The sequence below is a fragment of the Choloepus didactylus genome, chromosome 4 (genome assembly GCF_015220235.1).
Source record: "Choloepus didactylus isolate mChoDid1 chromosome 4, mChoDid1.pri, whole genome shotgun sequence".
Taxonomy (NCBI): domain Eukaryota; kingdom Metazoa; phylum Chordata; class Mammalia; order Pilosa; family Megalonychidae; genus Choloepus; species Choloepus didactylus.
Genome location: NC_051310.1, coordinates 106,176,593 through 106,190,988, shown reverse-complemented (window position 1 = coordinate 106,190,988; position 14,396 = coordinate 106,176,593). Strand labels below are relative to the sequence as shown.

At 42.9% G+C, this 14,396-nt stretch overlaps 1 protein-coding gene across 2 annotated transcripts in view; it reads right to left on the bottom strand.

The window, feature by feature from the left end:
- Positions 1-12,004: 12,004 nt before the first annotated feature.
- GRAMD2A (GRAM domain containing 2A) overlaps positions 12,005-14,396 on the bottom strand; it is a 36,660-nt gene continuing 34,268 nt past the window's right edge. For both annotated transcript variants that reach the window (XM_037833518.1, XM_037833521.1), the window contains one exon: positions 12,005-14,148. In XM_037833518.1, coding sequence (XP_037689446.1) covers positions 14,145-14,148 — 4 coding nt within the window. In that variant the 3' untranslated portion in view covers positions 12,005-14,144. The remainder of the gene's footprint in view (positions 14,149-14,396) is intronic.

Below are 14,396 nucleotides of genomic sequence, written 5' to 3'. Positions count from 1 at the left end.
CGAATTAGAATGCAGTGTGTATGAGACATGAAAACCCAAGACCATTTTAGGCCATGGAACTTACTTGAGCCACTTCCCAGCCTAACCTTGCCTCTGGCCCTCATGGCCTAAAATAACCACACCACCATTGACCCCTGAGGCAGTAATTCAGTTCCTTTTAGCCAGAAAGGGAAAACACAGTAAGTATGAGTAAATACAGGTTACACAGTAGGCCAGAGTGGCATTGAACTTAAAAGTAAATTCAGAGGGAAAGCTGCAAAAAAAGATTCCATGCCAAGTCAGTGTGTTATGGATTAAAAGGAGACCTAATGTAAGGAGACAGGAAAAAGATTAGGAATCGGTAATCAGCCATAGAGGTGAAATAGGGAGGGAGGGACAGTGAGAGGGGTGACACAGGTTGATGATAGGCCATGAGTGCAAATAAAGATAAGAAAGCAATACTGTTTCAATAACTGTTGACTTAGGCAGCTAGTCTAGACTCAGTAACATGGTTATTTACTCATACTGAAAGTGGGAGCTTTTCCTTCCACCACGTAAAATAGAAAAGGAGAAAATATTTACAGAAATGTATATACTGTGTTATTAGAAAAAGCATAAATTTTTAAATCAAATCCCAGCTCTGTCAGATATAAATGTATAGCCTCAGGCAAGTTTGAGATTCAGTAGCCTCATCTGCAAAATGAAGATTGTAGTCTGTTTAAGCAACTACTATAAGGATTAAATAAATTAGCTTAGGTAAAGCATATAATAGACATCAAAATAAGCCTTGTTTCTCTTCTCTCCTAACTATCCAGTTCCATTTGAAGACTAACAGCAAGTTTGAAAACTTAGTTTTATATTGCAGTGCAGGTAAACAGCTATGTAAAATGGTCGGATGAATACTATTATATACAAAAGAGAAATTAAACTTATTAGCAACAACTTACCTTTTACTCTCTAATGTGCAAGGTGCTTTTTATATACACTATCTTGTTCAGTTCTCATGTCTTTCCTGTGAACCAGGTATTATTTTTTCATTTTATAGATAAGAAACTAACTCAGAGAAGCTATAGCACATGATTGAAAGTGACAAGGCCTCTGGCTCCTCCTCTCACATGCTTTCCACCTGCTTCATTCTCCTTCTCCCAGTAAATGGTGGAAAGACCTCCATGACTGAACCTTATTTTTATTTTTTATATTTTTTATTGTGAAATATAACATATACAGAAAAATAACTTGATTGAACATTTTAAATGTAATCTCACCTAACTTTCTGAATTTCATTAACTCAGCTGGTGATATATCAGGAACCAAGAGTGAGAAATTGTCATCTTGCCAGTTACCTGCCAGGTAGTAGAATTTATGCAGTTATTGTTTGTCATGTATACCACATTTGGATCAGCTCTTTACATCCACCTACTGATCTAATAAGGTATTTAAAAAGCCTTACATTTTACTTCCTATGTTAAATCATTTCTCAGATTTTGTGGATATGAAAGATGGGAAGTGGAACAAGAGCAGCAGCCTAAGGTATTTTTTTTTTTAAGACAGGGAGAGTTCAAAGGAATTGCGTTAAGTAAATGGGGCTAAGCAAACTTGGAGCACTCCAGACAAAAGATTAGTCCCCAAATTCCAAAATGAGACAAATGAAATTTTCTTATGTGGGAAAAAACTGACATGTCAGAGTGCCAAAGTAAGTGGTAGCCGTCTGTAATTGAGCAATAGGGAAAGGTTATCATTACCCTGGAGAATATTAATCTGAGATCCTGCAGTTTGTGTTAAAAGGAGACCAAGGCTACTTCCTTGGTCTTTTTTCCTCCATGTATTCAAACCAAGAGACCAGTATTTAAAAGAAAACCCTTTTCCCCATGATGTAAGTTCAGACAAGGTTTTCTGCACTAGGTTGCATTTCCTCAGACAGCTCACCACCCAGCTCTCCACAGCTGCCTCAGCCTTCATTCCTCAAATGTGCAAAGCTCTCCCCCCTCCTCCCTCACTGTCTTACTTTAGAGAGAAAATATAAGCCACCAGACAGGAACTCTTTTAACTTTCCTGACATCAAATTTACAAACCTACCTGTATCTGCACCTATCTCAGAGCCTTCTACTCTCCTGTTACAATGACCCTCAGGGCTAAAGCTAATCCCTCCACCTGTACACGTTGATCTTTCACAGTCTCCTTACCCACCCACATAAACACACACCATCAACAACCTCTCTCTCTAATGGCTCTTTTCCATCAGCATTTAAATGTTAAGCCTCCCCCACCTTTCAAAATAACAAAAAACATAATCCTATATCTCCCTCTAGATATTGACCTTTTATTTTACTCCCCTTCACAGCCAGTTCTAAAGTGTAACCATACCTTACCTCCCTCCCACTTGTCAACCTGCTTTTAATCTGGATTCTGCAGCCCTCCCCCCACCCAAGTGTAGATAAAGAAAAGAAAGCAATACACTGTTGACTTGAGCAACTAGTATAGACTACGAAAGAGTCAGATCCTCTCTGGAACAAGTTGCTGTCTCTCTGATAATGCAAAGTATCAAATTCTCAGTAAGAGAATTCTTATTTTATTAGACCTCTCAGCAGCCTTTAGACACCCCTTTTCAAACCACTCTTCCTCTAACCGATGTGACACCAGGAGGAACACTGTCCTAGTTTTCCTCTTACTTCTCTGACCACTGTTTCATATCCTTATTTGCCAGTTTCCTCTCTACTTAACTGTAGATTCCCAGAGTTTTGTCCCATAAGCCTGCTTCACCTCACTTTGTACACACTTCTAGGCTCTGTCATCCAATCCCAAGGCCAGTGATATATTTGAGCATTTGAAATGTATATACATCTTTTCTGAACTTCAACCCATACATCCATTTACCTGCCTTCTGGACATCTTCACTTGGATATTTCATAGGAACTCAATCCCAATGGGTCCCAAAGCGGAACTAACTTCCCCGTCAGACCTGCCCCATCAGTGTTCCCCATCTCAGGAAATGGCACCACTGGCCTCACCCAGTTGTTCTGTCCAGAAATCTAGAGCCCTCTCGTGTACCTCACTTCTAATCACTCTCCTAATCCTGTTGATTCTACATCTTAAGTATTGTTTAAATCCACAAACTTAGCTCCATCCCCCCCAGTTAATTTTATATTCTGCCAGTATCTTTAATAAAGTTCTTCATAATCTGGCCCTTCCATGCTTCTGCTGCCATACCACTCTTACTCTAGTTTGTTGTGCTCCAACCCTGCAGGCCTTCTTTTAGTTCCTGCAACACAACACTTTCTTTCTCCCCTTAAAGCCTACCACCTACTGTCCTCTCCCCTCTCTTTCCCACACTCTTCTTAGGGAAACTCCTGTGTAATCTCTTTATCAGGAAAACTTCCCTGATGCCCCAGACCATGTTAAACGTTCTCTAGAATCATGAATCCTTTCGATGTGCCCAAATTGTGTATAATTTTTGGTGTAGGATCCCTTTTTCCCACTAGACTGTAAGAGCCAGGGAGGCCATGAACTATATCTGATTTATTCACCATTAATCCCTGTTGCCTAATAATAGTGCCTAGCACATGGACACTCATAATTTGCTGAATGAAAAAATAGCCCACCATCCTTCTGTAGCATAGCAGCAGAAATCAAAATGCCATGTTAATCAGTATAACTTTTCATGCTTGCATTAGAGCAAGCTGTTGGGTGATAGGAGAGGTTGATGAACTTAAGCAACCTTACAGAAAATAAGGAACTCATTAAACATGTAACTCTAAGCATGGCCATCTCTTCAACTTATCTGCTGATTTCTTAGAGATTTTCACATTTTACATAGTTGTAATCCATGAGTAAGCATTATTTTATTTCCTTTTTTTTTTTTTTTTAACAAATTTCCACCCTTAATCATTGTCTACTTATTTGTTATGTTTAAAAGGAACATGGGGTTATGTCAAGTTAGTAGTTCATGATTTTCTTAGCTATTCTGCCACGTTGAGCTTTTTGGTTCTGATTTGATATTATGGATAGCAGTGCTGCAAATATCTTCATAAAATGAAGTATTTTTTATTCCAAATTTTCTCCTTGAGGAATACAAAAGTGGAATTGAGACATCCAAGTATATGAACAATTTATATCCCTCTATATAGCCAGAGCATTCTCTAAAAAGAATCAATATATGGGATCTTAAAACTGTGTAGTATAAATCTACATCTAATTCCATGTAGCTCTTCCAACATTGAGTTTCATGTTTGTTTAAATTTATTTCTTGAAGTTTAAAAGATAATAACTAACATGTATTGATTGCTTTCTTCTAAAGAGTTGTCATAAATGTTTCCATTCAATAATCACCATAAACTTGTAAGGTATGTGCTGTTATTATCCCCCATTTAGACTGTAAAATGAGTCTTAGAGTTGCCCAACTTAAGTAGCTTGATGAGGTTTAAATGTAAATGTACTGATTCTCGAAACTATCCTCTTAACCATCATGCTATACTGTCTCCTGATTGTTAGTGGTAGCGTTTTTTATTTATGTTTTATTTAGCAAAAGGAGGGGGGGAATGCTATTAAAAACAAATGTAACTCTTCCGATTTCCAGGAGTATAGCACAATTTATTGCTAAAGAACTTATTGTTTTGTTGAGGTAAACATCTAGATGGAACTTTTTGGTTGAGAAAGGTGAATTCCCTGGTTTTAGCCTGAGTGGGCCAGGAAGATACAAAGACTGATGAGTTACTCCAAATAATAATATGAAAGAAATTTGAATTCCCATTGGATACCCTAGAGAAAAGAAATGAAGCCTGGGTAAAGAAAGAAGTAGGGGGGAGGTTGGTGAAGAGAACTGATATGGGAAGCATGCCAGGAACATGGGCTACTGGGGGGACATAGCCAATGAGCAGGGGCTACTGGGGGACATAGCCAATGAGAAGTTTCCTAATACAGTAGAAAATGGCTGTTAAATTTCAGTAAGCAGCCATGTATGCATTGAATTTGAAGTTGTTTTCTGCTTTGTGCTATAGCCTTCCATCTCTAAACCTCTCATACAATTTAGAAACATCCAGCCATCTTGGTGGTGGATCATTTTGAGGAATTAAGGGTGAGGAGTGGCACCATCATAAGGCAAGGGAGCAGTAGTCAAAAGAACAGTGGACAGTGGACAAGCAGGTGGCATCATAATCTGACCCAAGAACTACATAAGCAACCTTGGAAACCCTTGGAGAAATTTGAGGTCTCGGGACTTCCCACAGTGGTTGGAAATTGGGCTTGAGCCATTTTTGTGGGCTACTGAAAGAGTGACCCCTAAAGGTTAAATGATTTGGAGTTGTCCAGATTGGAAACTTCTGCATTCCACTCAGGTAAGAAAGAACTTTTGTTAAAACAGTAAAAGAAATTTGATTTATCAGCAGCATTTGACAAATGGTAATTAGCTTCCAGGATACCACACTTTTCTGGTTTTTCTCCCATTATCGGGTATTCCTCCTCAGCTTCCTTTAATAGTTCCTATTTTTCTTCCTGATCTTAGCATCCAGGCTCATGCTTTTTAATATCATCCATATGTTAACAGTTCCCAAATGTTTATCTCCCAGACATCTCTCCAGAACTCAGGACCCATATAGCCTGTTGCCCACTTGACATCCCCACTTGGATGTCTGAAACTCATCTCAAACTTTACATGTCCAAAACTACATTTCTAATCTTCCTCCCAAATGCTGCACCACTCATAGCTTTCTCCACCTCACTTGACAGCAACTCAATCCATCTTTTTAGGCCAAAACACATGGAGTCATCCTGATGACTCTCTTTCTCTTATACCCCATCCCCAATATGACGGGAAATCCTGTTGGTTCTGCCTTCAGAATATAGTCAGAATCTGCCAGTTTCCACAGTCTCTACTTATACCATCCTAATCGGAGCCACTGTCTTCTCTCATTTGGATTACAAGTCTCCTGATTCTCTCTGCTTCTACCCTTCCCTCCCTAACAGTCAAAATGATCCTTTTCTAATAAAAGCTTATTATTCACTCCTTTCTCCCCATTTCATTTCAGAGTAAAAGCCAAAGTTCTTAAGGTAGTCATTTCATCTCTCCACCCCACCCCTCTGTACCTCTTTGACCTCATCTCCTAGTCCTGCCCCCCTTGCTCCCTCTCTGCTGCCACACTGGTATCCTTGCTGTTCCCACCTTAGAGCTTTTGCATTGGCTATTTCCTCTTCCTGGAATGTTCCACACAGCTTATTCTTTCACTTCTTTTAGGTCTCTACTCAAATGTCTACTTCTCAATTGGAATTTCTTTGACCACCTTGTTTTAATTGCAACACCCAGCCAACCCCCCCAGTGTTTGTAATCTCCCTTTTCTTGCTCTACCTTTTTTTCTTATCCATTCGCACTTACTGTCTTCTACTACACTATATAATTTATATTTATCACTTATGGTCTATCTCCCTGCTCCCACTGTTCAAATATATAAGCTCCACTAGAGCAAAGATCTTTATGTGTTTTGTCCATTAATATTTCCCACTTAGTACAGTGCCTAGCCCATAGTAGGCACTCAATGATAATTATTTGAATGAAAGAATAAATGGAAAATTCTTATCCCACTAACAAAATGTGAATCTGGGTCCCCAATTTTGTACCAAACATGCATCTTCCTTTGGACCAGGGATAGGCAAGCTTTTTCTTAAAGGGCCAGATAGTAAATATTTTAGGCTTATGGGTCATATAGTCTCTGTTTTAACTAAACTCTGCTGTTGCAGCTCCAAAGCAGCCAAAGACAATACATAAACAAATGGGCATGGCTGTGTTCCAGTAAAAGTATTTCTAAAAATAAGCAGCCAGCCCTGTGAAAAACAGTTTGGTAGTTCCTCAGAAAGCTGAGTACTATAGAATTACCATATGGCCCACAATCCCACTTCTAGGTATATACCCAAAAGAATTGAAAGCAGGGACTCTAAAACATATACTTGCACACCAGTGTGCATAGCACTATCGTTCACAGTTGCCAAAAGATGAAAGCAACCCAAGTGTCCATCAACTAATGAATGGATAAATAAATTGTGGTATTATTTTTCAGCTGTAAAACAGAAGTTCTGATACATGCAACAACATGGATGAATCTTGAAGACGTCATGTTGAGTGAAATAAGCCAGACACTGCTATGAAATAATTAAAATAAGCAAATTCATAGTCTGAAACTAGACTACAGGTTACCAGGGCCAGTGTGGGGTAGGGAATGGAGAGTTGATGCTTAATTGGTACAGAGTTTCTGTTTGAGGTGATAGAAAAGTTTTGGTAATGGATGGTCATGATGGTAGCACAACATTGTGAATGTAGATAACACCACCAAATTATATATTTGAATATCATTAAAAAGGGAAATGTTAGGTTGTATATATGTTACTAGAATAAAAAATAAAAAAAAACAACATAGGACTGTATCACATAACAGTGAACCCTAATGTAAAATATGGACTATAGTTAATAGTATAATTATAATAATATTGTTTCATCAATTGTTAACAAAGCTACCACATTAATGCAAAGTGTTAATAGGGAAAACTGTGTGAGGGGAGATATATGGGAACCCTGTATTTTCTGCATGATTTTTCTGGACACCTACCACTTCTCTAATAAAAATTAAAATAAAAAAAATGCAGCCAACCTGTGGGTCATATTATACTGAACCCTGCTTTAGACTAAGCTACATCTTAGTAAATCAGATCTCTTCTTTGGCAGGCCAGGCTCTATCCATCAACTCTTCCAATTCCCAAAAACAAAATTTTAGAAGGTGAATGCAAACCTAGTGAAATTACAAATCAGTAGCTGCTCTGACTGATGGAACCCAAATTCTGCAGACAGGTTGGGCATACTTGGCAGTTTGCGCATACTTGACTCAATGTGGCCATTGAGTGAGATGGGACGGGGTGAGGGGGGTGGAATAGGGAGAGAAATCCTGATATCAGCCACTTTTTTGGTAATGAGTCTAACGCACATTTTCTGTAGCCTTGGGGTATCCTCTAGAGGTTTCTAATTTGCAGAACAATCTACTTCTGAAGCCTCTTTTCTCTATGCCATTAAGTCCTTTGGCATTGATGATGAATTTCCTGTAGCAAGGAAACTTTTTCCTTTTGTCAGCTATTCTAAAAGTCAGTAGACTGATGAAGTTGGCTATGAAAATACCTGCGAATATTCTGAGACCCAAGCCCTAATCTCCTTCCATATAGATCAGTGATTCTCAACCAGAGGCAATTTTGCCTCCCAGGGGAGATTTGTCAATATCTGGAGACAAATTTGGTTGTCATAGCTGGGGGTGGGGAGAGCTACTGGCATCTAGTGGATAGAGGCCAGGGATGCAGCTAAGCATCCTACAGTGCACATGACAACCCCCGACGAAAGATTATCTAGTCCAAAATGTCAGTGGTACTGAGGTTGAGAAACCCCAATCTTGACTATTCTGCCAGCCTTTTAATCCACCTTGTACTCCACTGCCAAACCAATATTCCTAAACCTTCAAATTTATCCATCAGGCTGAAACTCGAATAGCTCCAGTAGCTCCTCACTGTCTGAATGATCATGTCTTTCCCTCTCTTGCTGGCATTTAGATCCTGAGGGATTTGCCCACTTGCACACCCTTTCCCCAAGAGAGCACTGCTTTCATCCCTGCCATCCTCCACACCACCATTCTTTTACTGATGTTACCCTCAAAACACATACTTTGGAAGGACCCTCCTCCATCTCTCCTCTGATCAAATCTTACTTATTCTTTGAAATCCACACATGCTGCATGCCCCCCTGCCACCAATTAGACTGTACATCTCCTTTCTTCACTTATCGTGGACTCACATTGTTATATAGCTATTCCCTGTCTCTTGCCTCACAAGAGGCAAAAACCCTTTGAAGGGGTCCATATTGTATTTCTCATCTATCAGTTTTAGTTTCCACGGTGTAAAGTGTGGAAACTGTATTGTTGTATTGAGACTCTCTTTATTGAGTCAAATGAGATAATGAATATAAAAAGCAGCTTGTATTGGGCCTGGTACACAATAAGTACTCAGAAAGTTATAAAATATCTGTAGAAGCAAACATTCAGGAGCCCACAGGTACTTAATCCTTGACATCTAATTATGTACTCGCTTGGTATGTGGCACTAACAGCAACGAAAAGCTTCCATCAGAAATCCTACACCAATTAACATGCCTAATGCTAGACTGAATCCAGGAGCAGTGGGTGTCACATTTTCCCAAAGTGGTACCTAAGCCGATCTTTCTGCATTTAACAAGTTAATGAACAACTGGTGAGTAACACTTTACCCACTCTGGCACAATTTAGAGGGCTGCCAAGAGGTTAAGATATCAATATGCAACACTCTGCTCTGCTGGGGACCCCAGCTACCTCCTCCCTAAGTGCTTCTGCTTTCTGCCACCGGAGGGGCTGATGTCCCTAAAGAAGTCTGCACCAGTGAAATGAGGCTGCAGCAAGGACCTGGCCTTCTCCCAAGCGGAAGAGAGCCTCGCCTCAGATCCTGTGAGAAGTGAGTGGGGGGCCTGGTATTCCGAGCAGTCCAGGTTTGGCTTTGGGCCAGGTACTGAGTGGCAAACAAGAAGGAACACATTCCGGGAAGGCAGGCAGCCCTGCCAACACGAAGGCAGCCCAGCAAGCAGGGCCCTGCTGGGCGCCAGGTGCTCCTTGGCTCTGTGGAGGTCAGGCACGCAGAGGGATGAACTCAGGTTTCTCTGGATTACCATTTCAGAGGCTGAAACGCTTCCTTCCCTCTCGCCTTTAATGGGAAGAGCACGGGTAACTTTTAAATTTTAAACCTTTCTGCTCTGGGGTCCAGCCCCCTGCTCTCTAAACAAAGGGGGGGGGGTTGCACTCCTGAAATCACTTTGCAGGAGTCAGACTCCCGTGATTCCCGAGTGCCCTGAATGAGAGAAGAAGCTGGGATTTCTGTGCCCTGGTTGGGGGAGAATCTTAGCTCTCCACCCTTGCTCCCCGTACACACACGAACGCACACGGCTTGTTCTTCACACCTGCCAGTTCTGCCTGTCTACTGGCCTGAGACCTTCAGAAGGTCTGGGGAGCCCTGGTAAATGTTTTCCTTTCAGAATTACCTCAGGCTTTTCCCCAGGCTCTGAAAGAAGTGGGGAGGGGGGTGAGAGGAGAAGGAACCAAAGGGGAAAGGGGTGGTGGTGTTCTTTGGGGGGAAAATGGCCTCATGACCCTGCCGGAGGTTCCCTTCTCCCATTGGATATGTGGGTGCACTGGACTTGGAAGAGGCCTGGACCTGTTTGCACACAGCAAGGGGACAGTGGAGACCTTTCTCTGAGAAAAGGAGAGTGACATTTTTTCCTCACCATTTCGGCTCCAGGTCTTCTTGCAATTCCTTTGCTGCCACCTAGTGGGCCTGTTGGAGTCCCTTCCCCTCAGAAAGACGAATGACACTTGCTTCCCTCTGAGCAGCCTTGGCTTGAGCCTAGGGATCTGGCCTCAGTCCTTCTCTGAGAAGTTTCTCTGCCCCCAGACTCCGTGATCCTGTGGCCCACAAGCTAGGGGAGAGGAGCACAGGCTTCAAGACCTCACTGAGTTTGGTAGGTGCCCTGTTGCCATGGTAACCAGGTAGAAGGGTAATGGCTGGCTGGTCGGGCATCTGGGAGTGGACATGGGGGGGAGCAGTTTCTTACTCCCAGGACTTCTCAGGTGGGTGAAGTTCTCCCAGAGCTGTCCTCATTCCTGGATGCCCTTTTCACTAGAACTCGGTCCCTTCCCACGACTCTTCCTAGTCTGGCTAAGGCCCATGTTGCAAAACGTAGGCTCTAGCATAACAGCTATTTCCCTCTTTTTCCCCAAATTGTTTCTCCCTTATGAAGTTAGCTCATTTCAGGTTAAAATTTATATGTTTATACATCCTCTCTGTGATACTCCTGCTGTGAACTGGTCCCTGGGAATAGTTAGAAGGGGGTATATTTTAAAGAATGTTATTGCATTGGTTTCTTTAAGTCCCCAAGAAGAGGTCTGTAGATTTTCAGCCATATCTTCCTTCATATTACATCCAAGTGTTGATTTCTTCTAGCAAAGAAAAACAATTGGTTCCAACAACCACCCATCCATTCTGTCATCCCCAAACTTTCAGATCCAAGCTATGGTACCCAGGGAATTTCTAAAATCCAAACTCCTTTCTCCTGCCCACCTCTCCAACCTCTTTTCATGCCACTCTCTTACTTGGTTAGTATCCTAGAGTTACACAGAGCCTTTCTGTTCCCCATAGACACGCAAGCTCTTTCCTGCCTTTGGGTATTTGCAGTTGCTGATCCCTCTGCCTGGAATGCTCTTTCCCCAGCTCCTCCCATGGCTGGCTTCTCATCTTTCAGGCTTCAGTTTAAATGTCATTTTGGAGACCTTTTTTGACTACCCCACCTAGAGCCAACTCCATCTTTATCTCATTTCACTATTTCTTTTCTTCATGGAACTTAATCACAATCTGCAATTACCTTGTTTCATGTTTACTCAGAACTTACATTTACATGGAAGTTCCACAGGGACACAGGTACGGCCTGACATGTTGACTGTTCTGTTCCCAGTCTCTAGTATAGTACCCATCACCTCATCTAGGCTCAATAATATTTACTGAATGAATGAATCCCTGCTAGAGGGAGACATTCAGAGGACTAAAAAAGAAAGGTGGTATAGCCCAAATTGGATTTTAACCCTCTGCCTAGGTTCTAAGCCATGGAAAATGCCACAGGAGCTTTCTGGCTCTAAGTTCAGGACTTTAATTCCCAAATAAGAAGCATAGTACTAATTTAACCAGGGACATTGCTTTGGAATTGCCCAGGAGAAATGGGGACACATTTCCAGTGTCCCCCTAAGAGAGGCATCTCCAATCCTTCCCATACACCTGAGGTGAGTCAGCTCAGCTCAGGTCCTTTGAGATTTGTACAGTACGTGGGATTCTGGTTATGATTTGGGCGCCATCAGTCTCCTTGGTACCAAGTATGACAGTAAAAGTACCTTCAGTGAGTAGTCAGAAGATAGAAATGAACTTCCCAAACCACAGGACACTAGAAAAATCAAAATTTTTATTTAAAAATATTTTCACAGGCTAATGCCATACTGGAACAACCCAAGGGTGGTTGAATCAAACTCTCAGGGAATTAGAAGATCATCAGCCAATGCAAGCAGTTCTGTATAAATATATATAGTTTATAAATGAGCACAAAAGAAGAAACACTGGTCCCCAGAGGACCGGGCTGGGGGGACAAAAGGGAGGAACTGCAAGAGGACCCTCCAGAAGAATACACTCACTCAAAGTCCTGGGCCCCAAGAGGTCCTTCAAAACCACCTACTCTACAGCAAACCTCTCACCCTTTCTTAGCCTGGAGATGGGCTGGAAACCAAGTTCACCAGCATCGTAGCACAGCTGCCCATGACTTAGCACTTCTCATGGCCTCTGGCTCAACCTAGCAAGGCTCAGAGGAATGATTTGTTCTCCCTGCTTTTCAGCAAGGACCAGGGAGGGGAAATATTGGGGCAAGAAGGATTATTTCCCTGAAATTATGATGGAAAGGAGTGACGAAGGGGGCTGGTTCTAAAAAAAAAGGATGGATATCCATCCAGTGTGGCACGTCAGGGAGAAAGAGAAAAGTGAGTTTCACTTCAGACGTACAAATTAGATGTTAGCAACCCACAAGGCCAGTCTTTAAACTTAATCCTAAAACCCAGGATGGGGAGACAATGAAGAGACCTCCAGTCTGAGCTTAGGTCACTGAAGAGTTGTCACCTCCAATCCTCATTCGGGTTTGTCATAAACAGGACAATCATGAGTCCACAGTAAATGATTTCCACCTGCATTTCTTCCCTGATTAATCATTCCTCTGTCTGAAAAGGGAGTGAACAGTGGCTATTTCTGATGCCACACACACCCCTCACTACCAGTGAACTTTTCCTGAAACCTCTGGACCTCCTCACTAAGGCCCCTTGTGAACCTCCAAAGGCACTGTCTTAGCAGATGGTGTCCCAGGGAGAACAGATCAGAGTTCTGGGGCACAGAAACACTTTTTAGAATAAAGAAGGCCTTGACAGGGAAGGAGAACTCTCTAAGTCAAAGCTACCACCACGAACACCGTTATCCTCTACCTTTCTTTCCCCCAAGGGTATCAGACAGACCCCTGCTGGCCTGATCCCTGCACTACACCAGGCCCACCTGGGACACGTCCACCTTACTTGTAGAGAAAAGAGCCTGTGGAGTGTAGGACCCTCCTCCATGACCTGCAAGACTCTGACTGCAGGTGACATGAGAAGCTCTGCCCTTAGTGGCTTAACACCATTGCGCCTGGCTGCCCAGGCAAGCCAAGCTTCCTGGCAGGGTGCTGTTGGGCATGCCTGAGATCCAGGGTACAAAAGCAAGTCAAAGCCACCACCCTGCCCACTCTTTCCATCCCCTAATTCCAGGGCCTGGGCACCACAGAAACATTTGAGCAAACCAGGGGAAGATCCAGTACCAGGTCTGTGACCCACAGTGATCAAAGGCCATGCTCTGCCTGTCTCACCAGGAAGTGGCAGCCAAGGACACAGAGTTCTGGAACCTCTCGTTCTTTCTAGCCCTTGCCATTATCCCCTGCTGCAGGCAGCATCCTCCCAGGTTCAGCCAGCCTCCTCATGAGGGGTCAGCACAGAGCCTTAAACCTAGAGCATGAAGTCAGCTCTTGTTGGAAACCTGCCAGGAGCCCTCCTGTCAGTGTTCATAGCTTGCCTTCCACCTCCCTCCATTCAGCCCTCAGTGAACCATGTGAGTCAGGGAGCCTCATTCCTGGCATCAAAGCATGGCCTTTGTCTCTTGGGGTGGCCCCCCGAGCTCTGCCCTGTGTACCAGGACTGTTTCCAAGGAACAAGTTAATTTTTTTTTTTCCATTTAAGTGATTGCTAAAGTTTAGTGTCCAGAATCCCACAGCTGGGTCCAAAATCTGACTTTTGTTTGAATCCAAGAATTTTAGAAGCCAGTTTCTTGGTAAACAGGTTTTCAGATCACTCATTGGAGAAGGGAGAAAACTTGGGGAGAGTAGGAGGAAGCATCTGGAGTATTTTCCTTCATACTGAGTCTCAGCAGAGCAGCAGCATTAAACCAAGGGATCATTGGTGGAACCTTGGCACCCAGAGCATTCTTCTTGGAGAAGGGGTGGGGACAAAGACCAAGTGGCTGTTACCTGCACACAGGAGAAATGCCAAGATCAGGGAAAGGGCCCAGAAAGCAGACAGACATGGGCATGGGCAGAAAGGTCAGTGAAGCCTTCTCCCACCATGGGAGTGGGACAGGGTAGAATCTGTGCACCCTGCCCACACTGCCCAACCTTGCACAGGGTCATCGAGGCTACTCAGTCAGTGCAGAGTCCAGTCCAGCCTGGGTAGCAGGCAGCTTGACCTTAGATTTTAGCTCCTATCCTCAATCCTCAAC